Source organism: Entelurus aequoreus, linkage group LG26 (genome assembly GCF_033978785.1).
Source record: "Entelurus aequoreus isolate RoL-2023_Sb linkage group LG26, RoL_Eaeq_v1.1, whole genome shotgun sequence".
Taxonomy (NCBI): Eukaryota; Metazoa; Chordata; class Actinopteri; order Syngnathiformes; family Syngnathidae; genus Entelurus; species Entelurus aequoreus.
In genome coordinates, this window is record NC_084756.1 from 8,887,773 (window position 1) to 8,914,311 (window position 26,539).

Sequence of the window (26,539 nt, forward strand, 5' to 3'; positions counted from 1 at the left end):
TATTAATAACAGAAAGAAACAACACTTTTGTCTGAATGAGTGTGAATGAGTGTAAATGGGGGAGGAAGGTTTTTTGGGTTGGTGCACTAATTGTAAGTGTACCTTGTGTTTTTTTTTTGTTGATTTAATTAAAAAAACAAAAACAAAAAAAACCCCAAAAACCTGATACCGATAATTTCCGATATTACATTTTAACGCATTTATTGGCCGATAATATCGGCCTGCCAACATCTCTAATATATATATATATACATATATATGTGTGTATATATATATATATATATATATATATATATATATATATATATATATATATATATATATATATATATATATATATGTGTGTATATATATATATATATATATATATATATATATATATATATATATATATATATATATATATATATATAGATATATATATATATATATATATATATAGATATATAGATATATATACGCACACACACCCAGAGACATATATATATATATATATATATATATATATATATATATATATAATAGTGTTCATGTATGAGATCTAGGGCTGCCAATTATGGCCAAAGTAATAATTAAGATTATTGTTATTAATATTGAAATCATTATTACTGATTGTTAAGTAAAGCAGTGTTGGGGTGTGAACGTAATACCATCATGTCATTTGTAATGTCTAATAAAAAGACTATAGATAAACGTTTTCCATATATTTATAGACAAATATTATTATTATTTTATTCTTTAATAACATCAACTTGTCAGCTTTTTGTCATTACATGATGCCTTTATCTCTATTTTTACATTTTGATAGAGTTTTTTTTTTTTTTAAGTGATGTACATTTATATGTAGATGTAGATGATGTATCGGGACAGATCCATTAAGAGTTTGAGCAGAAATATGTCATATAGTAATTAACTATACACAATAAAACATTAACAAAATGATGTGTCACATGAATGTTTTTTGAAGTAACACCTTAGTGACATGAAAAAAACACAATTAATGTAAAAAAAATCTGGTGTTTACTTTTTGATATAAAAATAAAACACAAATAAGTTTTGCTAATGAAGATGAAGTCCAATAAACAAGCTCTGTTCTTCTCCAACGCCTCCCTAGTGGTTCATTACAACAGTTTGGCCAACAACAAATAAACCCAGAGTGATACCTCTCACATCGAATAAACAATCTTCACAGCCTGCGTTCAATTCGATGAGATGACTTAACATTTTAGCCAGTATTGATGTTATTGGAACACTGATACAGTTTGCAGTTAAATAAAGGAGGAGTGACCATCCAAGTAAACAAAGTAACGACTTTATAAACAAGTTGTGACAACGTTCACGACACATCGCCTGCTGCAAAACATCAAATAGTTTTCTCCTTCGCTGTGTACTTTTAGTGTGGGGACAAGTGTCTCCAATATTGTCCACACCTGTCTCCATCTAAACACAGCATTGCGCTCTTAAACGCACGATGGAAAGCAAGGGAAAATGACGTTAAACCAAGCACTTGCCTCCGTTTCCTCCGAGGGGAAATCTCCGCAGCAAAGTCCGTGTAGTTGGTCCGCCATGATTATCCAGCCAAACACTGCTAGTGCGCATGCGCCTCACATCATGTTGCCGAAAATGCATTAATAAATGACGTTTTTTTTGTTAATGAAAAAATTAAACGGTATTACTAACCGTCGGGAATTATCGCAAATGATCATTATACCGTTTACTGTTACATCCCTTGTCCATTAACAAGTAAAAAGTCAAGGGCGGTCACGGCATGTTCTTGCCGCAAATGTCGGTCAATTTTTTGGTCATTACGGCAAATGCCGCGGTGCAGCGGTTAAATTCGAGCTCTGCTCATATCCCCTGGTGTAAACTGCTTCCTGTCTCTTTTCTCCTCGTTAAGCTTGCACCTGACTTCCTGTTTGGGAGCCACCAGCGCAACAGAGACTGCGGCAGCTGGCGAGTGAAACAGGTAAACATCTTTTCTTTTCACACACTTTCTTCGCCAAAAGGAATCACCTTGCCTGCCACCTTGACTAAAAAGAGGAGTGTGATGTCTTCCCACCACAGCGGGGGGGGGGGGCTTCAAAAAAGGCTTCTTTGAACTTTGGTTTTGCAGCCTTGAAGTTGTCACTGCTTGAGAAGCTACATGAATAATGAAAAGTCTATACGTTCATCAAGTGACATGACATCTGCCGTAAATGTATAATTAATGCTTCCATTCAATTAATCACAAAATATAGTTGCCTGACATGTGGTATACAATTGCAAACAACCATCAGGGTCTCCAATAGCTCCGGCTGTGGCTGTGGGCAACCTCCTGAAATATTGTGGCTGTAGATTAATTGCTACAATATATGCAAATGACTTTGTTTTTATTTTGGGGTATATTTATATGCAACCTTTGTTTCCAGTTGGATTGTCCTCACTGTTTGCACATACAGCCGTGGTCAAAAGTTTACATACACTTGTAAAGAATAATGTCATGGCGGTCTTGCGTTTCCTCCAGAAGGTCTTATCTTTGTCCATGTGATGTCAGATGAAACAAAAATTGAGCTGTTTGGCCACAATACCCAGCAATATGTTTGGAGGAGAAATGGTCAGACCTTTAATCCCAGGAACACCATACCTACCGTCAAGCATGGTGGTAGTATTATACTCTGTTTTGCTGCCAATGGAACTGGTGCTTTACAGAGAGTAAATGGGACAATGAAAAAGGAGGATTACCTCCAAATTCTTCAGGGCAACCTAAAATCATCAGCCCGGAGGTTGGGTCTTGGGCGCAGTTGGGTGTTCCAACAGGACAATGACCCCAAACACACGTCAAAAGTGGTAAAGGAATGGCTAAATCAGGCTAGAATGAAGGTTTTAGAATGGCCTTCCCAAAGTTCTCACTTAAACGTGTGGATAATGCTGAAGAAACAAGTCCATTCCAGAAAACCAACACAGCTGAACTGCATCAATTTTGTCAAGAGGAGTGGTCACAAATTCCACCAGAAGCTTGTGGGTGGCTACCAAAAGTGCCTTATTGCAGTGAAACTTGCCAAGGGACATGTAAGCAAATATTAACATTTCTGTATGTATACTTTTGACCCAGCACATTTGCTCACATTTTCAGTAGACCCATAATAAATTCATAAAAGAAGCAAACTTCATGAATGTTTTTTGTGACCAACAAGTATGTGCTCCAATCACTCTATCACAAAAAAATAAGAGTTGTAAAAATTATTGGAAACTCAAGACAGCCATGCCATTATGTTCTTTACAAGTGTATGTAAACTTTTGACCACGACTGTAGCATCCCAAAGCATCTTCACCCAAAGCACAGCCATCAGGGTGCTGCTCTGTAGTGCATTATACCAAGGGGGGTGAAGCAGGTGGTGGTGTATGTGTGCATATTTGTGTAATAGTAGTCAGCAGGTGCGTGTTTTGTCCATAAGCCTGGAAGTCGCTCCGTTCGTTATCATAAAAACAGAGTCAACATCCCAGGTGTCTTTGAAGAAGAGGGAAGGGATATCAGAGCGTTTTTCGCCGCAATTGTCACGCCGGGGTGTTTACCGCATGACCCTGCCAGGGCTCAATGCAGAAGGAGCAGAATTGTAGATAAGGATTGTTTTGGTTAGGGCGGGCAAACACATTCCAATGGTTTGTCTGCTGCAGTTGTCCGTTCTGGCTCTCAAATTGATCATAAATGTGCCTTGCAGAGTGGAATGCTTCTCCGAGATGTTATCCAATTTGTGATTCAATTCAGAAATCGCCCAAAGTCTGAGTGTCCACAGCTCACCCAGGCCTTGGACTCCTTGAACAGCTGCCATCGACTCCCGAATTTGTCGATAGACCAATCCAAACAGCAGACGACATGTTATCAGAATTCCAAATACAAACCCCGTTTCCATATGAGTTGGGAAATTGTGTTAGATGTAAATATAAACGGAATACAATGATTTGCAAATCCTTTTCAACTCATATTCAATTGAATGCACTACAAAGACAAGATATTTGATATTCAAACTCATAAACTTTATTTATTTTTTTGCAAATAATAATTAACTTAGAATTTCATGGCTGCAGCACGTGCCAAAGTAGTTGGGAAAGGGAATGTTCACCACTGTGTAACATGGCCTTTCCTTTTAACAACACTCAGTAAACGTTTGGGAACTGAGAAGACACATTTTTGAAGCTTCTCAGGTGGAATTCTTTCCCATTCTTGCTTGATGTACAGCTTAAGTTGTTCAACAGTCCGGGGGTCTCCGTTGTGGTATTTTAGGATTCATAATGCGCCACACATTTTCAATGGGAGACAGGTCTGGACTACAGGCAGGCCAGTCTAGTACCCGCACTCTTTTACTATGAAGCCACGTTGATGTAACGTGGCTTGGCATTGTCTTGCTGAAATAAGCAGGGGCGTCCATGGTAACATTGCTTGGATGGCAACATATGTTGCTCCAAAACCTGTATGTACCTTTCAGCATTAATGGCAACTTCACAGATGTGTAAGTTACCCATGTCTTGGGCACTAATACACCCCCATACCATCACAGATGCTGGCTTTTCAACTTTGCGCCTATAGCAATCCGGATGGTTCTTTTCCTCTTTGGTCCGGAGGACACGACTTCCACAGTTTCCAAAAACAATTTGAAATGTGGACTCGTCAGACCACAGAACTCTTTTCCACTTTGTATCAGTCCATCTTAGATGAGCTCAGGCCCAGCGAAGCCGACGGCGTATCTGGGTGTTGTTGATAAACGGTTTTCGCCTTGCATAGGAGAGTTTTAACTTGCACTTACAGATGTAGCCACCAACTGTAGTTACTGACAGTGGGTTTCTGAAGTGTTCCTGAGCCCATGTGGTGATATCCTTTACACACTGATGTCGCTTGTTGATGCAGTACAGCCTGAGGGATCGAAGGTCACGGGCTTAGCTGCTTACGTGCAGTGATTTCTCCAGATTCTCTGAACCCTTTGATGATATTACGGACCGTAGATGGTGAAATCCCTAAATTCCTTGCAACAGCTGGTTGAGAAAGGTTTTTCTTAAACTGTTCAACAATTTGCTCACGCATTTGTTGACAAAGTGGTGACCCTCGCCCCATCCTTGTTTGTGAATGACTGAGCATTTCATGGAATCTACTTTTATACCCAATCATGGCACCCACCTGTTCCCAATTTGCCTGTTCACCTGTGGGATGTTCCAAATAAGTGTTTGATGAGCATTCCTCAACTTTATCAGTATTTATTGCCACCTTTCCCAACTTCTTTGTCACGTGTTGCTGGCATCAAATTCTAAAGTTAATGATTATTTGCAAAAAAAAAAAATGTTTATCAGTTTGAACATCAAATATGTTGTCTTTGTAGCATATTCAACTGAATATGGGTTGAAAAGGATTTGCAAATCATTGTATTCCATTTATATTTACATCTAACACAATTTCCCAACTCATATGGAAACGGGGTTTGTAGATAGATAGGAAGATATCTTCAATGTCTTGGGCGGAAAGATTCGCCAGACACACGACCCTCCACTTCTCCAAAGAGTCCCTCGAGTATCCAGCAGCAAACGTTCCATCAGGACCAGCAGGTTCTCCAGAACCTGAGCATCCCGTCAAAACAGCAAAAGTCAATTGAAATAAGAGACAATTTGATCAAGTCCAAGAGATACGGGAGAAATTAATCTGCGTTTATACATGATTACTATGATATTTATTTGTGATTAATTACACGCATTAACTCCGACAGCCTAGTTTTAATATTTTTGTGTTGGATTTATTGAATTTACAATATTACTTATGGTAAAAATAGCTTGTGGATGACTGAGGTAACACTGTACTTTGTGTCCTTTGCTGTGAGAAGTCTTGTCAGCACAAAAAAAAAGGGATTTTAAGGAGAAATACTCTCCTCATGAACTCTTATTATTAGATTTGCATGAAGGGCATCTCCACTGTATTACTGCAGAATACATTAAATTAATGCCAACTCTACGCGTTTTAGTTTCCAGGAGATCAGCATCTATGCATATTAAGGTGGTGAAATAGCAACTCATGCTGTTACCCAAGCAGCTCTTAGTGCAACATTGTTGCATCACAATGGAGTGTGTGTGCATTTGGTGTAAAGTCTCTTCTAAAAGGCCTCCTCTTAGCAGGGGGAGAAGATTTGGGACTTAATGCTTTAATCCGCCTTGCATGAAAGATGGCAAACATTAGTAGGGAGATATACAGTACGTATACACGGTGCATCGTTGAAAGTAGGTTACGGGAACTGGGGAAAAGTACTTAATAATGGCTGCTTCTGAATGAAACCTTACAATTGTATGCAAGTTGTAAAGAGCACATATACAGTAAATAGGGTTGCCAAGTCCCTGAAAAAAATGAGGGACACCTTGCAAAGCTGGTCAACCTTATTATTTGGGCTTTTTTTTATTTGTGTTAAAGGATTTTATAATATCCACAAAGGTTGAATGGAGGCAACTGGATTCTTCTTGTTTGCTGAAGACATTTCAGAAGAGTCCAGTTGCCTCCATTCAACCTTTGTGGATTACATGACCTGATGACTGACAATCTACACCACAGGTGTCAAACTCGGGGGCCACATTATTATTTGTGGCCTGCTGTTGCCTGGAAAGAATGTGCATCAACTTTATTTCATCTTTATTGATTAATGTATCTAAATTTTGACGGGAAAAAAAAAGCATGCAAATGCAGCTCTTAACTCAATATTATTTGATGCAACAAGGTACAGTAGGAAAGGCCCCATTCCTGGGTGGATCTCGCATAAGAGGAAGAGGAGGGGTTAATCATTTTGCAATGCAGTCTGCTGAAAATGAGGGAAAGCGCCACTTTCCAAAATTGGAATGGCGGCTAAAGTGGATAGTGCACTCCCGCAATTCCACTAAATTGAGAGCCGGTAAAGGAATTTTCACATCCCTATTTAAAATGCATATAAAAAAGAGAAACATATGTTCTTGTCTTACGTAGAGATTGTGAATGAGAGGCAAAATTCCCAAAAATAAATCTGATTAAAAGTACAGTGTGATGATTGACAGACAGAACCTTTTAATTGACTATCGTCTGCAGCCGGTGCTCGAAGTCAGAACACTGCATGCTTGGAAAGCTACAGTCGTGTTCAAAAGTTTACATACACTTGTTAGTGTAAAGAACATAATATCATGGCTGTCTTGAGTTTCCAATCGTTTCTACAACTCTTATTTTTTTTGTGATAGAGTGTTCGGAGAACATGCTTGTTGGTCACAAAAAACATTCATGAAGTTTGGTTCTTTTATGAATTTATTATGGGTCTACTGAAAATGTGAGCAAATGTGCTGGGTCAAAAGTATACATACAGCAATGTTAATATTTGCTTACATGTCCCTTGGCAAGTTTCACTGCAATAAGGCACTTTTGGTAGCCATCCACAAGCTTCTGCTTGAATTTAAGCTAATCACAAGTCGGTGATTAAAGGAAAGCAGCAGTTAACGGTGCAAAATGTATTTGAGATGACCAACAAAGCAACTTCTGCTGTTGCCACCAAAACTGTCAACTGATGCTACCACTACTGAAAAATAAATAAATAAAAATAAATGATCAAATAAAACAGTCTCGTGGGCAAATTCTAATTCACTAGAGCAGGGGTGTCAAACTGGTTTTCATTGAGGGCCACATCACAGTTATGATTGCCCTCAGAGGGCTACTTTTAACAATCGGAAATTAACACTATATTTTTTTACATAAGCTGCAAAGAAATATTTAAATTTTACTTTAAAAACTGGCTGCTCAGTCACCAGAATTTTACAGTAAAATCAGTGTCTTTTTTTACAGCATATAACAAAATTGAAAAAAATGGAATGGAGAAAAAATACAACTGTTTTTAGCTGTACAATTCAAGCAACAGAGCTGCCAGTTTGTTTGTTTTTACCATAAAATCTTGTTGTTTTTTTTGTTTGTTTTTTAATGTCCCTTGGCAAGTTTCACTGCAATAACGCACTTTTGGTAGCCATCCACAAGCTTCTGCTTGAGTTTTTGACCACTCCTCTTGACAAAATTGGTGCAGTTCAGCTAAATGTGTTGGTTATCTGATATGGACTTGTTTCTTCAGCATTGTCCACACGTTTAAGTCAGGTCTTTGGGAAGGCCATTCTAAAACCTTAATTCTAGCATGATTTAGCCATTCCTTTACCACTTTTGACGTGTGTTTTGGGTTCATTGTCCTATTGGAACACCCAACTGCGCCCAAGACCCAACCTCCGGGCTGATGATTTTAGGTTGTCCTGAAGAATTTGGAGGTAATCCTCCTTTTTCATTGTCCCATTTACTCTCTGCACCAGTTCCATTGGCAGCAAAACAGGCCCAGAGCATAATACTACCACCACCATGCTTGACGGTATGAATGGTGTTTCTGGGATTAAAGGCCTCATTTTTTTCCCTCCAAACATATTGCTGGGTATTGTGGCCAAACAGCTCAATTTTTGTTTCATCTGACATCACGTGAACACAGATAAGACTTTATGGAGGAAAGTTATGTGGTCAGATGAAACAAAAAATTGAGCTGTTTGGCCACAATACCCAGCAATATGTTTGGAGGAGAAAATGTGAGGCCTTTAATCCCAAGAACACCAATCCTACCGTCAAGCATGGTGGTGGTGGTGGATCTTGGGCGCAGTTGGGTGTTCCAACAGGACAATGACCCCAAACACACATCAAAAGTGGTAAAGGAATGGCTAAATCAGGCTAGAATGAAGGTTTTAGAATGGCATTCCCAAAGTACTGACTTAAACGTGTGGACAATGCTGAAGAAACAAGTCCATGTCAGAAAATCAACAAATTTAGCTGAACTGCACCAATTTTGCCAAGAGGAGTGGTCAAAAATTCAAGCAGAAGCTTGTGGATGGCTATCAAAAGCACCTTATTGCAGTGCAACTTGCCAAGGGACATGTAAGCAAATATTAACATTGCTGTATTTATACTTTTGACCCAGCAGATTTGCTCACATTTTCAGTAGACCCATAATAAATTCATAAATGAACCAAACTTCATGGATGTTTTTTGTGACCAACAAGTATGTGCTCCAATCACTCTATCACAAAAAAAAAAGATTTGTAGAAATGATTGGAAACTCAACACAGCCATGACATTATGTTCTTTACAAGTGTATGTAAACTTTTGACCACAACTGTATATAATAACTATATTAGTAGGACGTGGGCATTCATTTTTTTTAAAGTGGCATTAAAACCGGCAATAAAAAGCATTAAATTAGATTTGCTAAAACCCCGTGGCTATATTATGTTGATGTTATGGCAAATCAAATAAATTGTAAGCTTGGCTTGAGGGGCACAACCCTGCAATATTGTGTTCCCATATTGCACTCTGCAGAAGTCTGCTTATCTGCAAAATACTTCCTTAATTTCCCGCAGTATTTGTCTGTTTCACCTCGCCTGTTCACACTGTGGCCTGTTTGTCGTAAAGAGCATGCAGCGTGCCGCCTCCTCTGACACCATTTGCACGATGGTACAGGCCAAGGCCGACACCCACTGTCAGGACTGTGCCGCCCTGCATGACGCCAGGCAGCCGCTCTCACACTCACAGTCCATGATCCTGCCAGAGAATGGCCAGGTAGGAAGTGTGCAGATCATGCAGAAGGACAGCAGCCACGTCCCGCCCTGACCGCTCTTTCTGCACGTCCAACAGTGCAGAGACTACCCGTGCAACGTGACCAACATCGTCGTGGAGCCGCCCTCTCCCGAGAGCTCGCCAGACGGAGAAGGCGGCACACCGGTAAGAAAATGTCACCTCTTACCGTACTTTGCACATCCAACCCTTATTTACCCTCTCTTCTGTCCGTTCTGTACATCAAATGGGGAGTAGGACAGCTTGTCCCTCCTACTGGGTGAGGCAAAATTGAGAAGGACAACACACTAAGCCAGTGGTGTCCAAAGTACGATCCGGGGGCCAATTTCAGCCCGCAGCTCGTTTTTTCCGTTGGCCCTCGGCCGATCGGAAAAATACAATAAATTCATTTGTATTCAGATGTTATTGTGTGAATGCTTTGGAGCATTCACACACATACGGTTTTCTACAACAAAATTCATCTATTTATTTTTATTATTATTATTATTGTGTGAATGCTCCAAAGCATTCACACATACGGTTTTCTACAACAAAATTCATCTATTTAAACATATTATGTTTTGAATGCTCCAAAGCATTCACACATACGGTTTTCTACAACAAAATTCATCTATTTAAACATATTATGTTTTGAATGCTCCAAAGCATTCACACATACGGTTTTCTACAACAAAATTCATCTATTTAAACATATTATGTTTTGAATGCTCCAAAGCATTCACACATACGGTTTTCTACAACAAAATTAATGTATTTATTTTTATTATTATTATTATTGTGTGAACGCTCCAAAGCATTCACACGTATGGTGTTCTATACCAGAATCCATCTATTTATTGTGTGAATGTTCCAATGCATTCACACATAGGGTTTTCGACACCAAAATTAATCTATTTATTGTGTGAATGCTCCAAAGCATACACACATGGTTTTCTACAGCAAAATTAATCTATGTATTGTGTGAATGCTCCAAAGCATTCACTTATATGGTTCTCTACACCAAAATGCATCTATTTATTGTGTGAATGCTCCAAAGCATTCACTTATATGGTTCTATACACCAAAATTCATCTATTTATTGTGTGAATGCTCCAAAGCATACACACACATGGTTTTCTACACCAAAATTAATCTATTTATTATTATTATTGTGTGAATGCTCCAAAGCATTCACTTATATGGTTATATACACCAAAATTCATCTATTTATTGTGTGAATGCTCCAAAGCATACACACATATGGTTTTCTACACCAACATTAATCTATTTATTATTATTATTGTGTGAATGCTCCAAAGCATTCGCACATACGGCTTTCTATACCAGAATCCATCTATTTATTGTGTGAATGTTCCAAAGCATTCACACATATGGTTTTCTACACCAAAATGAATCTATGTATTGTGTGAATGCTCCAAAGCATACACACATGGATTTATACAGCAAAATTAATCTATGTATTGTGTGAATGCTCCAAAGCATTCACTTATATGGTTCTCTACACCAAAATCCATCTATTTATTGTGTGAATGCTCCAAAGCATACACACATATGGTTGTCTACACCAAAATTAATCTATTTATTATTATTATTATTGTGTGAATGCTGGAGAGCATTCGTACATATGGTTTTCTATACCAGAATCCATCTATTTATTGTGTGAATGTTCCAAAGCATTCACACATATGGTTTTCTACACCAAAATTAATCTATTTATTGTGTGAATGCTCCAAAGCATACACACACGGTTTTCTACAGCAAAATTCATCTATGTATTGTGTGAATGTTCCAAAGCATTCACACATATGGTTCTCTACACCAAAATTCATCTATTTATTGTGTGAATGCTCCAAAGCATACACACATATGGTTTTCTACACCAAAATTAATCTATGTATTGTGTGAATGCTCCAAAGCATTCACACATATTGTTTTCTACAACAAAATTCATCTATTTAAACTTATTATTGTGTGAATGATCCAAATCATTCACACATATGGTTTTCTACAGCAAAATTCATCTATGTATTGTGTGAATGCTCCAAAGCATTCACACAAATGGTTCTCTACACCAAAATTCATCTATTTATTGTGTGAATACTCCAAAGCATACACACATATGGTTTTCTACACCAAAATTCATCTATGTATTGTGTGAATGCTCCAAAGCATACACACATATGGTTTTCTACAACAAAATTCATCTATTTAAACTTATTATTGTGTGAATGTTCCAAAGCATTCACACATGTGGTTTTCTACAGCAAAATTAATCTATGTATTGTGTGAATGCTCCAAAGCATTCACACAAATGGTTATCTACACCAAAATTCATCTATTTATTGTGTGAATGCTCCAAAGCATACACACATATGGTTTTCTACAACAAAATTCATCTATTTAAACTTATTATTGTGTGAATGCTCCAAATCATTCACACATATGGTTTTCTACACCAAAATCCATCTATTTATTATTATTGTGTGAATGCTTTGGAGCTGCATCGGAGACACAATGGCGTCTGTAACTAAAAAGTGTTGTTCCTGTAATCTCCTCAGTGTATTTAGAGCAGTGCTATCAAATGATGACATGTTTTAATCACATTAATCACACCTTTGCAACACAAAATAAAAATGGATATTTGCAGGAGTTGGAGAAAGCCGGACTCTTGAACAAGACCAAGATTGCAGAAGGAGGCCGGAAACTCAGGTGACTCTCAAGTCTGTGAAGTTAATTATATTTATATAGTAGTAAATAATATATAATATATAGTAGTAATATATATTATATAGTAATAATTATATATTACAGTAATAACAGTGTTATGTTGAGTTATACATTGACTTGAAGGACCCAGTGTGAAATGTACATATGTGTGTTGTGTTGTGTTGTAGGAAAAACTGGAGTCCATCCTGGGTGGTGCTGGTGGGGAACAGTCTAGTTTTCTTCAAAGATCCCAAATCCCAGACGCCTTCAAGCTGGGTAAAAGCTCACTCAAGCATTGAAGTTGTCACGTTGTGTAAATCGTGAATGAAAACAGAATACAATGACTTGCAAATCCTTTTCAACCTATATTCAATTGAATAGACTGCAAAGACAAGATATTTAATGTTCACACTGAGAAACGTAATGTTTTTTTGCAAATAATCATTATCTTATAATTTAATGGCAGCAACACATTGCAAAATTGTTGTCACAGGGGCATTTTTACCACTGTGTTACATGGCCTTTCCTTTTAACAACACGCAGTAAACGTTTGGGAACTGAGGAGACACATTTTTAAATATTTCCCATTCTTGCTTGATGTACAGCTTAAGTTGTTCAACAGTCTCCATTGTCGTATTTTAGTCTTCATATTTCCCCACACATTTTCAATGGGAGACAGGTCTGGACTACAGGCAGGCCAGTCTAGTACCCGCACTCTTTTACTATGAAGCCACGTTGATGTAACACGTGGCTTGGCATTGTCTTGCTGAAATAAGCAGGGGCGTCCATGATTACGTTGCTTGGATGGCAACATATGTTGCTCCAAAACCTGTATGTACCTTTCAGCATTAATGGTGCCTTCACCGATGTGTAAGTTACCCATGCCTTGGGCACTAATACACCCCATACCATCACAGATGCTGGCTTTTCAACTTTGCGCCGAGAGCAATCCGGATGGTTCTTTTCCTCGTTTTTCTGGAGGACACGACGTCCACAGTTTCCAAAAACAACTTGAAATGTGGACTCGTCAGACCGCAGAACACTTGTCCACTTTGCATCAGTCCATCTTAGATGAGCTCGGGCCCAGCGAAGCCGGCGGCATTTCTGGGTGTTGTTGATAAATGTCTTTCGCTTTGCATAGTAGAGTTTTAACTTGCACTTACAGATGTAGCGACAAACTGTAGTTACTGACAGTGGTTTTCTGAAGTATCCTTTACACACTAATGTCGCGTTTTGATGCGGTACCACCTGAGGCATCGAAAGTCCATAATACCATCGCTTACGTACAGTGATTTCTCCAGATTCTCTGAACCTTTTGATGATATTACAGACTGTAGATGGTGAAATCCCTAAGTTCCTTGCAACAGCTGGTTGAGAAATGTTGTTCTTAAACAATTTGCTCACGCATTTGTTGACAAAGTGGTGACCCTCGCCCCGTCCTTGTTTGTGAATGACTGAGCATTTCATGGAATCTGCTTTTATACCCAATCATGGCATCCACCTGTTCCCAATTAGCCTGTTCACCTGTGGGATGTTCCAAATAAGTGTTTGATGAGCATTCCTCAACTTTCTCAGTCTTTTTCAACTTTGCCCCCAGAACAACCCGGTTGGTTCTTTTCCTCTTTGGTCCGGAGGACACAGCGTCCACAGTTTCCAAAAACAACTTGAAATGTGGACTCGTCAGACCACAGAACACTTTTCCACTTTGTATCAGTCCATCTTAGATGAGCTCAGGCCCAGCAAGCCATCGGCATTTCTGGGTGTTGTTGATAAATGGCTTTCGCTTTGCATAGTAGAGTTTTAACTTGCACTTACAGATGTAGCGACCAACTGTAGCTACTGTCAATGTTTTTTTGAAGTGTTCCTGAGCCCATGTGGTGATATCCTTTACACACTAATGTCACGTTTTGATGCAGTACCGCCTGAGGGATCGAATGTCCGTAATACCATCGCTTACGTGCAGTGATTTCTCCAGATTCTCTGAACCTTTTGATGATATTACGGACCGTAGACGGTAAACGGTGACAGCTCTAAAGTCATCCACCTGCTGCCTTGATGTTTTACCTACCAACTTCTTTAAGAATGTTTTTGACTGCCTATTAACAGACGTATTGCAAATAGTTAATAATTCTATTCAATCGGGCAATTTCCCGAAGGCTTTCAAAACTGCAGTCATTAAACCTCTTCTAAAAAGCGGAGCCTAGATGCCTCTATTATCAACAACTACAGACCAATTTCAAATCTACCATTCATAAGTAAAATAATTGAGAAAGTTGTCCTCCAACAACTAAATCACTTCTTGGCTTCTACTGGCTGCCACAACAACTTCCAGTCAGGATTTCGACCTCTTCATAGCACAGAGACGGCCCTTCTTAAAGTTATAAATGACATCTGTCTAAACACAGACTCTGGCAAAACTTCAGTATTAATGCTTTTGGACCTCAGTGCTGCATTTGACACTGTCGACCACTCAATACTTTTGGACAGGTTGGAAAACTGGGTGGGGATCTCAGGCACAGTTTTAAGCTGGTTCAAGTCATATCTACAAGATAGAAACTATTTTGTTTCCATTGGTGACTTTGTATCAGAACCAACCAACGTAACGTGTGGAGTCCCCCAAGGTTCAATCTTGGGGCCGACTTTATTTAACATCTATATGCTCCCACTAGGACAAATCATGCAAAATAACAACTAAATGAAGATAAAACTGAGATAATTGTTTTTGGTGCTAAAAAAGAAAGGTTTAAAGTCATCCAACACCTTCAATCACTGTCCCTGAAAACCTCGAATAATGCCAGAAATCTTGGGGTTTTTTTAGATTCTGATTTACATTTCGACAGTCACATCAAATCAGTAACAAAATCGGCCTACTATCACCTCAAAAATGTAAAAAGACTTAGAGGGCTCATGTCAGCTCAAGACTTTGAAAAACTTGTACATGCCTTTATTACCAGTAGGCTAGACTATTGTAATGGTCTCCTTGCAGGTCTTCCCAAAAAAACTGTCAGGCAGCTACAGCTGGTTCAGAACGCTGCTGCTAGAGTTCTAACAAAGACCAAAAAATGTGAGCACATTACAGCAATTCTTAAATCCTTACATTGGCTCCCTGTACATCAGAGAATAGATTTCAAAATCCTCCTGCTCACATATAAATCACTACATGGTCTAAGGCTGAAGTATATCACCGATATGCTCCCACTATATAAGCCCTCTAGATCACTAAGATCTTCTGAGACCAATCTGTTAGAGCGGTTCCCAGAGTAAACTCAAATCAAGGGAGATCATCATTCAGTCACTATGCAACAAATAGCTGGAATAAACTTCCTGAAGATGTCAGACTTTCCCCAACTCTGACTACTTTTAAAACTAGACTGAAAACTTTTATGTTCACCTTAGCTTTCAGCTAAATCTTTTAATCTTTTAACTTTTAACGTCCACACTGTTTTTATTTTTATTGTCTGCATTTTAATTTTGCTTTTATTTTCTTTCATTTCACTTTGTTGTCTGTGAAGCACTATGAGTCTGCCTTGTGTATGAAAAGTGCTATACAAATAAAGTTGCCTTGCCTTGCCTTGCCTAGATGGTGAAATCCCTAAATTCCTTGCAACAGCTGGTTGAGAAATGTTGTTCTTAAACAATTTGCTCACGCATTTGTTGACAAAGTGGTGACCCTCGCCCCGTCCTTGTTTGGGAATGACTGAGAATTTCATGGAATCTACTTTTATACCCAATCATGGCACCCACCTGTTCCCAATTAGCCTGTTCACCTGTGGGATGTTCCAAATAAGTGTCTGATGAGCTTTCCTCAACTTTCTCAGTCTTTTTCAACTTTGCCCCCAAAACAATCCGGATGGTTCTTTTCCTCTTTGGTCCGGAGGACACGGCGTCCACAGTTTCCAAAAACAACTTGAAATATGGACTCATCAGACCACTTTGCATCAGTCCATCTTAGATGAGCTGGGGCCCAGAGAAGCGTTTCTGGGTGTTGTTGATAAAGGGCTTTAGCTTTGCATAGTATAGTTTTACCTTGCACTTACAGATGTAGCGACAAATTGTAGTTGCTGACAATGGTTTTCTGAAGTATCCTTTACACACTGATGTCGCGTTTTGATGCGGTACCGCGTGAGGAATCGAATGTCCCTAATATCACCGCTTACGTGCAGTGATTTCTCCAGATTCTCTGAACCTTTTGATGATATTACGGACCGTAGATGGTGAAATCCCTAAATTCCTTGCATTGATTGATTGATTGAAACACATAGCAATTCTCTTAGAATAATATACAACTCACATAATGTTTTTTCTGTGTCAGAGGTGGACATGCATTTTACTGAGGTGGCAAACAATCTAAAAATTCCTGTCATATCAATTCCTAGATATGGTCGAAATTATTTAAAGTGCACTACGCATAATAAACGTAACATTATTAATATTGCTACTACGGATACTTTCAACAAAAACTCCTCAAAACAGCCCACTACCTATAATATGGGCTTTTTAAACATAAGGTCATTGTCTTCCAAAACGTTATTAGTTAATGAAGTCATTAGAGACAACAATCTTGATGTCGTTGGTCTAGCCGAGACCTGGCTCAAACCAGACGAATTTTTTGCGCTGGGTGAGGCGTCTCCTCCTGGCTATACGGGAACGCATATTGCCCGTCCCATTAAAAGGGGTGGGGGTGTTGCACTAATATACAACAAAAACTTTAACCTTACCTCGGACCTAAATAATAAATATAACTCGTTTGAGGTGCTTACTGTGAGGTTTGTCACACCGCTGCCTCTGCACCTGGCTGTCATCTACCGCGCCCAGGGCCCTATTCGGACTTTATCAATGAATTTTCAGAGTTCGTTGCTGATCTAGTGACGCACGCCGACAATATAATCATAATGGGAGACTTTAACATCCATATGAATACCCCATCGGACCCTCCATGCGTGGCGCTCCAGACTATAATTGATAGCTGTGGTCTTACACAAATAATAAATGAACCCACGCATTGCAACGGTAATACGATAGATCTAGTGCTTGTCAGGAGTGTCACCACCTCCAAAGTTACGATACTCCCGTACACTAAAGTAATGTCCGATCATTACCTTATAAAATTCGAAGTTCTGACTCATTGTCAACAAACTAATAATAATAATAATAACTACTATAGCAGCCGCAACATTAATGCTGCCACAACGACGACTCTTACTGACCTACTGCCTTCGGTAATGGCACCATTCCCAAATTATGTGGGCTCTATTGATAACCTCACTAACAGCTTTAACGACGCCCTGCGCGACACCATTGATAGTGTAGCACCGCTAAAGCTAAAAAGGGCCCCTAAAAGGCGTACCCCATGGTTTACAGAAGAAACTAAAGCCCAGAAATGATCTTGTAGAAAGCTGGAACGCAAATGGCGTGCAACTAAACTTGAGGTTTTCCATCAAGCATGGAGTGATAGTTTAATAACTTATAAACGCATGCTTACCTCAGCTAAAGCTAAATATTACTCAAATCTCATCCACCTCAACAAAAATGATCCTAAATTTGTGTTTAGTACAGTAGCATCGCTAACCCAACAAGGGACTCCTCCCAGTAGCTCCACCCACTCAGCAGATGACTTTATGAATTTCCTTAATAAGAAAATTGAAGTCATTAGAAAAGAGATTAAAGACAATGCATCTCAGCTACAACTGGGTTCTATTAACACAGATACGACTGTATATACGACGGACACTGCCCTCCAAAATAGTTTCTCCCTCTTTGATGAAATAACATTTGAGGAATTGTCAAAATGTGTAAATGGGACAAAACAAACAACATGTTTACTTGACCCAATTCCTGGGAAACTTATCAAGGAGCTTTTTGTTTTATTAGGTCCATCAGTGTTAAATATTATAAACTTATCACTTTCCTCCGGCACTGTTCCCCTAGCATTCAAAAAAGCGGTTATTCATCTTCTACTCAAAAGACCTAACCTCGATCCTGACCTCATGGTGAACTACCGGCCGGTGTCCCACCTTCCGTTTATCTCGAAAATCCTCGAAAAAATCGTCGCACAGCAGCTAAATGAACACTCAGTGACTAACAATCTCTGTGAACCTTTTCAATCCGGTTTCAGGGCAAATCACTCTACGGAGACAGCCCTCGCAAAAATGACTAATGATCTATTGCTAACGATGGATTCTGATGCGTCATCTATGTTGCTGCTTCTTGATCTTAGCGCCGCTTTCGATACTGTTGATCATAATATTTTATTAGAGCGTATCAAAACGTGTATTGGGATGTCAGACTTAGCCTTGTCTTGGTTTAACTCTTATCTTACTGACAGGATGCAGTCTGTCTCCCATAACAATGTGACCTCAGACTATGTTAAGGTAACGTGCGGAGTTCCCCAGGGTTCGGTTCTTGGCCCTGCACTCTTTAGTATTTACATGCTACCGCTAGGTGACATCATACGCAAATACGGTGTTAGCTTTCACTGTTATGCTGATGACACTCAACTCTACATGCCCCTAAAGCTGACCAACACGCCGGATTGTAGTCAGCTGGAGGCGTGTCTTAATGAAATTAAACAATGGATGTCCGCTAACTTTTTGCAACTCAACGCTAAGAAAACGGAAATGCTGATTATCGGTCCTGCTCAACACCAACATCTATTTAATAATACCACCTTAACATTTGACAACCAAACAATTAAACAAGGCGACTCGGTAAAGAATCTGGGTATTATCTTTGACCCAACTCTCTCGCTTGAGTCACACATTAAGAGTGTAACTAAAACGGCCTTCTTTCATCTCCATAATATCGCTAAAATTCGTTCCATTTTGTCCACAAGCGATGCTGAGATCATTATCCATGCGTTCGTTACATCTCGTCTCGATTACTGTAACGTTTTATTTTCGGGCCTCCCTATGTCTAGCATTAAAAGATTACAGATGGTACAAAATGCGGCTGCTAGACTCTTGACAAAAACAAGAAAGTTTGATCATATTACGCCTATACTGGCTCACTTGCACTGGCTTCCTGTGCACCTAAGATGCGATTTTAAGGTTTTACTACTTACGTATAAAATACTACACGGTCAAGCTCCTGCCTATCTTGCCGATTGTATTGTACCATATGTCCCGGCAAGAAATCTGCGTTCAAAGAACTCCGGCTTATTAGTGATTCCCAGAGCCCAAAAAAAGTCTGCGGGCTATAGAGCGTTTTCTATTCGGGCTCCAGTACTATGGAATGCCCTCCCGGTAAAAGTTAGAGATGCTACCTCAGTAGAAGCATTTAAGTCTCATCTTAAAACTCATTGGTATACTCTAGCCTTTAAATAGACTCCCTTTTTAGACCAGTTGATCTGCCGTTTCTTTTCTTTTCTTTTCTACTCTGCTCCGGGGTGGACCGCTAGCCTGTTCATCGGATGGGGACATCTCTACGCTGCTGACCCGTCTCCGCTCGGGATGGTTCCTGCTGGCCCCACCATGGACTGGACTTTCGCTGATGTGTTGGACTTTCAGAATATTATGTCCGACCCACTCGACATCCATTGCTTTCGGTCTCCCCTAGAGGGGGGCGGGGGGGTTACCCACATATGCGGTCCTCTCCAAGGTTTCTCATAGTCATTCACATTGACGTCCCACTGGGGTGAGTTTTCCTTGCCCGTATGTGGGCTCTGTACCGAGGATGTCGTTGTGGCTTGTACAGCCCTTTGAGACACTTGTGATTTAGGGCTATATAAATAAACATTGATTGATTGATTGATTGATTGATTAGTAGATTGCACAATATAGTACATATTCCGTACATCTGACCACTAAATGGTATCACCCGAATACGTTTTTCAACTTGTTTAAGTCTGGGTCCAAGTAAATCAATTCGTGGTGCAATAGCTGGTAGTTGGTTCTTTTCCTCTTTGTTCCGGAGGACACGGCGTCCACAGTTTCCAAAAACAATTTGAAACGTGGACTTGTCAGACCACAGAACACTTTTGCTTCCGTGTAAATGTCGCAAAGAGCCCCTTCAATGTCCATTATAATGTCCCTTGGTAAGATATAATCCTCATGATTTAACCGGCTGCGGATGGTGTCTTTGATGAAACCAGAAACCAGGCAACAGTCGCCCTGAGAGCAGCGTTGACCTGAGAGGAGCACAGCTGCACTGGGCCAACGAGCTGTCCAGCAAGAAGAATGTCTTTAAGGTAAAGAACCCAGAGGAACGCTCATTTTTCCACTAACGCACATTCCACTCTTGACTTTGTGTCCCAGCTGAGGACTGTCACGGGCAACGAGTTCCTGCTGCAGTCGGAGACGGGCTCTCTGATCAAAGAGTGGTACCACACCATCCAGAGCGTCATCCACAGGCTGGTGAGGGAGCCCGACTTCCAGTGGCGTCACAGCCCGTGTAATATTCCACCCCCTCTTCCAGGACCGAGAAAACCCGTTAGACAACGTTCTGCTCTACTCTCTGAGGAGAGCGGGCAGCGTGGAGATGTTGGACCACAGCGGCGACGAAGACGACAGGAGAACGTCACGTAAGCGTTTGCCGTCCAACTCCCACTCCGCCGAGACTCCGCCTCCCTCCTCCACTCTGGCATCATCATCATCATCGTCGCTCTTTTCTCTCCACCTCCACACAGGCTTCTTACATCCAGCCATCCTCTCCTCCATTCTCTCCTCCATTCAACCCACTTACATTTTCACGTGGCCGCCGTGGCAGGTCATCCCGCCGCTGGCCTCGTCTCACCTGCGGCGCCGCCCGGCTCTTCCTCTTTTCATCCTCACCACCATCCCCTCTCATTTGCTGCCCCGCCCCACGCTGGGATGCCCCACACTGACCTCCTCCTTCTCCTCTTCTGCCCTCCGCCTTCGCCCTCCCCTTGCAGTCCCTCGCTCGGCCTCCAACCTGGAGAACACGGAGAAGAAGAGGGTGAAAACACGCCTGAAGAAGCTCATCCTAAGGAGGCCTCCTCTGCAGGCCCTGCAGGAGAAGGGCCTCATTAAAGGTACATCTCCATTTGTATGAACCAGGGTTGTACGGTACTAGTATAGTACCACGATGCTAATTAATCATTTACGGTACTATACCGTCTCTGAAACGTAGCGGCCCCACACCGCACCCCACCGCGCCCGCGTGGAAATCACGTCGTGACATTGCTGGTTTCACCAGCAGAGGAGCATGTTCAGCGGCACACACACACAGAGTACTTACAAGCAGACACAGTGTGGAGACAGAAAAGGGAGAACGGACGCATTTAGGCTTAAAAACTAACGATAAAGGAGAAGTTATAACACTGAAACACCCTCAGGAAGAGGTGCTTTAAGACATGGCTAGCTAGTTCGCGGCTAATGTCCGTCCAGTGCACTGCAAAAAGTCAGTGTTCAAAAACAAGAAGAAAAAAAATACAAAAATGAGGGGTATTTTATTTGAACTAAGCAAAATTATCTGCCAATAGAACAAGAAAATTTGACTTGTCAAGACTTTCCAAAACAAGTAAAATTAGCTAACCTCAATGAACCCCAAAATACCTTAAAATAAGTATATTCTCACTAATAACAAGTGCACTTTTCTTGGTAGAAAAAAAAATGGGACCTTTTTTCTCAGTATGTTGAAAAATATTCTTCAATTAGGTAAATGCTAGTGCCATTATCTTGACATAATGATATGCGCTCGGCATCATGATTTTTTTTTTCATGCTTGAAGTAAGAAATTATTACTTTAAAAAAGTAGTTTTATACTTGTGAGTGTTAATCTTAAGGCCCAAGCTGTTTGTTTACATGCTTTTTTTTAATTTCTCTTTTCTATTTGGGCTTATTGGACCCTAATTAGAATAAAAACTAAAAATCATCTTTTTACATGATGTACTTAGTCCATAAGTACACAAACGTGTACTTCATGTGTCGTGACATGCAAATTGTAATTTTTACACTTTTTTTTTTTCCAAATTCCATTGTATGTTATACTCTTCTGACACCACCAGATAGCAGTATAAGTGTCCACAAAAGGGCCATAAGACCCCAATTCAGTAGTGTACACAATTTTGGAAATAAGAGCTAAAAGGTGCTGTCCACGCATGTGGCCAACTAAGCCTTTAGAGTTAATGACACAGCTTTGCATCAGTTGACATTCTAGTTTCAAGCATGTTTTACTCAATATTGGTCATCAAATCTCAGCAACAAGCTGTAATATCTTACTGAGATTATTTAGGACCAAAACCCTTAAAACAAGTAAAACACTCTAACATAAAATCTGCTTAGTGAGAAGAATGATCTTATCAGACAGAAAATAAGCAAATATCACCCTTATTTGAGATATTCAATCTTACTTGATTTCAGTTTTTGCAGTGTAATGCCAGTGTTTTAGCTACTTCCAAATCACTAATCCTGGTCTCCATGGCGACAAATAAAGTACGTTTCTTACAAGTATTATCTCTGCAGGACGAGGAATAGCTAAACATGCTTCACTACACACCGTAGCTCACCGGCGTCAAAATGTAAACAAACGCCATTGGTGGATCTACACCTAACATCCACTGTAATGATATCAAGTACAGGCACGTATCTAGTCGATACTACTATGATGATGTCGATATTTTTTGGCATCACGACATCTTCTTTTGTTTTTTTGAAATGTATATTATGTTTATAAACTCAGGAAATGTATCCCTGGACACATGAGGACTTTGAATATGACCAATGTATGATCTTGTAACTACTTGGTATCGGATTGATACCCAAATTGTTGGTATCATCCAAAGCTAATGTAAAGTATCAAACAAGAGAAGAATAAGTGATTATTACATTTTAACAGAAGTGTAGATAGAACACGTTAAGAGAGAAAGTAAGCAGATATTAACAGTAAATGAACAAGTAGATTAATAGTTCATTTTCTACCACTTGTCCTTAATAATGTTGACAAAATAATAGGTAGATAAATGACACAATATGTTACTGCATACGTCAGCAGACTAATTAGTAGTCTTTGTTTGTTTACTTACTACTAAAAGACAAGTTTTCTAGTATGTTCACAATTTTATTTAAGGACCAAATTGCAATGATAAATATATGTTTAATGTACCCTAAGATTTTTTGTTAAACTAAAGCCAATAATACAATTTTTTGGTGGTCCCCTTTATTTAGAAAAGTTCTGAAAAGTATCGAAATAATTTTAGTACCAGTACCAAAATATTGGTAACGTTACAAAACTAGTATGAACACACCAACAGGCTAGATAATATTTATTAACTATTAAGAAGCAAAGTGTTGCTCCTTTGCATCAAAACAATTGTTTTTCTCACTAAGATAGGGCGAAACCATCCTTGCTCAGGCACACCCTCCTGGTATTGGAGTACCGTATTTTTGTGGACCATAGGGCGCACCGAATTATAAGGCGCACTGCCGATGAGCGGGTCTATTCAGGTCGGTTTTCATACAAAAGGCGAACCGGATTATAAGGTGCATTAAAGGGGTCATATTGTGATTTTATTCTCAATGTAAAAGACTTCGTTGTGGTCTACATAACATGTAATGGTGGTTCTTTGCTCAAAATGTTGCATACATGATGTTTTACACATCATCTTCAAGTCGCTTTCTGACAGTAGCTTCAGGATGCGCCATTTTGTGGGCGGTCTTATTTACGTGCCTCCACTTCGACAGCGTCTTTTCCCCGTCCTCTTTGTTGTAGCGGTGTAGCGTGCAAGGACGGGAGTGGAAGAAGTGACAAAAGATGGAGCTAACTGTTTTAATGACATTCAGACTTTACTTCAATCAATAACGGAGCAGCATCTCCTCATCCGTGGCTCACTAGTGCAACAACAACACCGGAAGTGTGTCTCGTGAAAAACCGTCCGACCGAAACTCTCGAATAACTAAAGTTCATTGGGTGGATAATGTAAACTCACTACACCGGTATGTTTTAGTGCTTTCATGGCGAGTTTACTGACAGATATAAGTTAGAACTTTACACTACTTTATATTAGAAATGGCAACAGCGGAGGATGAATGTCCCATAACAAGAAGATAGAGGAAAAGATAGATTATAGACTACAAAGGCGGACGCGCAAACATTTTCAGGACTTATGCAGATCCCAAATACAGATCAGCAGGTACCAGAAGGTAAGAAAAGTTTGTTTTGCATAATATTGCGAAACAAAACGCCAGACAATATGTCTTACTTTATACACACACCATAATAATACTCCTATGTTGAAGCATAGTACAATCCATCAAGCGGTGTGTGACTTCATAGCTTACCAAAGTCCTACTAAAACATTTTGATAGATTTTTGAGCGCCGTGTGTAATGTTCTATATTTTCAAGGGAACATATAAAATGTTGGTGTTGTTTACTTGAGTCGTATTGCAGTCTGCACGTATCTCTTATGTGGGGCTGCCATATATGGCAGTCTACATGTATCTCTTATGTGTGACTGCCATCATATAGCAGTCTACACATATCTCTCATGTGTGACTGCCATCATATTGCAGTCTACACGTATCTCTCATGTGTGGCTGCCATCATATTGCAGTCTACATGTATCTCTCATGTGTGACTGCCATCATATTGCAGTCTACATGTATCTCTTATGTGTGACTGCCATCATATTGCAGTCTGCACGTATCTCTCATGTGTGGCTGCCATCATATGGCAGTCTACATGTATCTCTCATGTGTGACTGCCATCATATTGCAGTCTACATGTATCTCTTATGTGTGACTGCCATCATATTGCAGTCTGCACGTATCTCTTATGTGTGACTGCCATCATATTGCAGTCTACACGTATCTCTTATGTGTGACTGCCATCATATTGCAGTCTACACGTATCTCTCATGTGTGACTGCCATCATATGGCAGTCTACACGTATCTTATGTGTGACTGCCATCATATTGCAGTCTACACGTATCTCTCATGTGTGACTGCCATCATATTGCAGTCTACACGTATCTCTTATGTGTGACTGCCATCATATTGCAGTCTACACGTATCTCTCATGTGTGACTGCCATCATATTGCAGTCTACATGTATCTCTCATGTGTGGCTGCCATCATATTGCAGTCTACATGTATCTCTCATGTGTGACTGCCATCATATTGCAGTCTACACGTATCTCTCATGTGTGGCTGCCATCATATTGCAGTCTACACGTATCTCTCATGTGTGACTGCCATCATATTGCAGTCTACACGTATCTCTTATGTGTGACTGCCATCATATTGCAGTCTACACATATCTCTCATGTGTGACTGCCATCATATGGCAGTCTATACGTATCTCTCATGTGTGGCTGCCATCATATTGCAGTCTACATGTATCTCTCATGTGTGACTGCCATCATATTGCAGTCTACACGTATCTCTCATGTGTGGCTGCCATCATATGGCAGTCTACATGTATCTCTCATGTGTGACTGCCATCATATTGCAGTCTACATGTATCTCTTATGTGTGACTGCCATCATGTTGCAGTCTGCACGTATCTCTTATGTGTGACTGCCATCATATTGCAGTCTGCACGTATCTCTTATGTGTGACTGCCATCATATTGCAGTCTACACGTATCTCTTATGTGTGACTGCCATCATATTGCAGTCTACACGTATCTCTTATGTGTGACTGCCATCATATTGCAGTCTACATGTATCTCTTATGTGTGACTGCCGTCATATAGCAGTCTACACATATATCTCATGTGTGACTGCCATCATATTGCAGTCTACACGTATCTCTCATGTGTGGCTGCCATCATATGGCAGTCTACATGTATCTCTCATGTGTGACTGCCATCATATTGCAGTCTACATGTATCTCTTATGTGTGACTGCCATCATATTGCAGTCTGCACGTATCTCTTATGTGTGACTGCCATCATATTGCAGTCTACACGTATCTCTTATGTGTGACTGCCATCATATTGCAGTCGACACGTATCTCTTATGTGTGACTGCCATCATATTGCAGTCTACACGTATCTCTCATGTGTGACTGCCATCATATTGCAGTCTACACGTATCTCTTATGTGTGACTGCCATCATATTGCAGTCTACATGTATCTCTTATGTGTGACTGCCATCATATAGCAGTCTACACGTATCTCTCATGTGTGGCTGCCATCATATGGCAGTCTACATGTATCTCTCATGTGTGACTGCCATCATATTGCAGTCTACACGTATCTCTTATGTGTGACTGCCATCATATTGCAGTCTACACGTATCTCTCATGTGTGACTGCCATC

General features: G+C 39.9%; 1 protein-coding gene across 9 annotated transcripts in view; it reads left to right on the top strand.

Annotated features, from left to right (window-relative positions):
* arhgap9 (Rho GTPase activating protein 9) overlaps window positions 1–26,539 on the top strand; it is a 144,837-nt gene that overhangs the window by 88,286 nt on the left and 30,012 nt on the right. For 7 of the 9 annotated variants that reach the window (XM_062038039.1, XM_062038040.1, XM_062038033.1 and 4 more), the window contains 9 exons: window positions 1,898–1,966; window positions 9,452–9,598; window positions 9,674–9,760; window positions 12,261–12,322; window positions 12,508–12,595; window positions 20,409–20,504; window positions 20,572–20,670; window positions 20,732–20,837; window positions 21,189–21,308. In XM_062038039.1, the coding sequence (XP_061894023.1) occupies window positions 1,898–1,966; window positions 9,452–9,598; window positions 9,674–9,760; window positions 12,261–12,322; window positions 12,508–12,595; window positions 20,409–20,504; window positions 20,572–20,670; window positions 20,732–20,837; window positions 21,189–21,308 (874 nt within the window). The remainder of the gene's footprint in view (window positions 1–1,897; window positions 1,967–9,451; window positions 9,599–9,673; window positions 9,761–12,260; window positions 12,323–12,507; window positions 12,596–20,408; window positions 20,505–20,571; window positions 20,671–20,731; window positions 20,838–21,188; window positions 21,309–26,539) is intronic. The other 2 variants (XM_062038035.1, XM_062038038.1) reach the window with 1 other exon arrangement.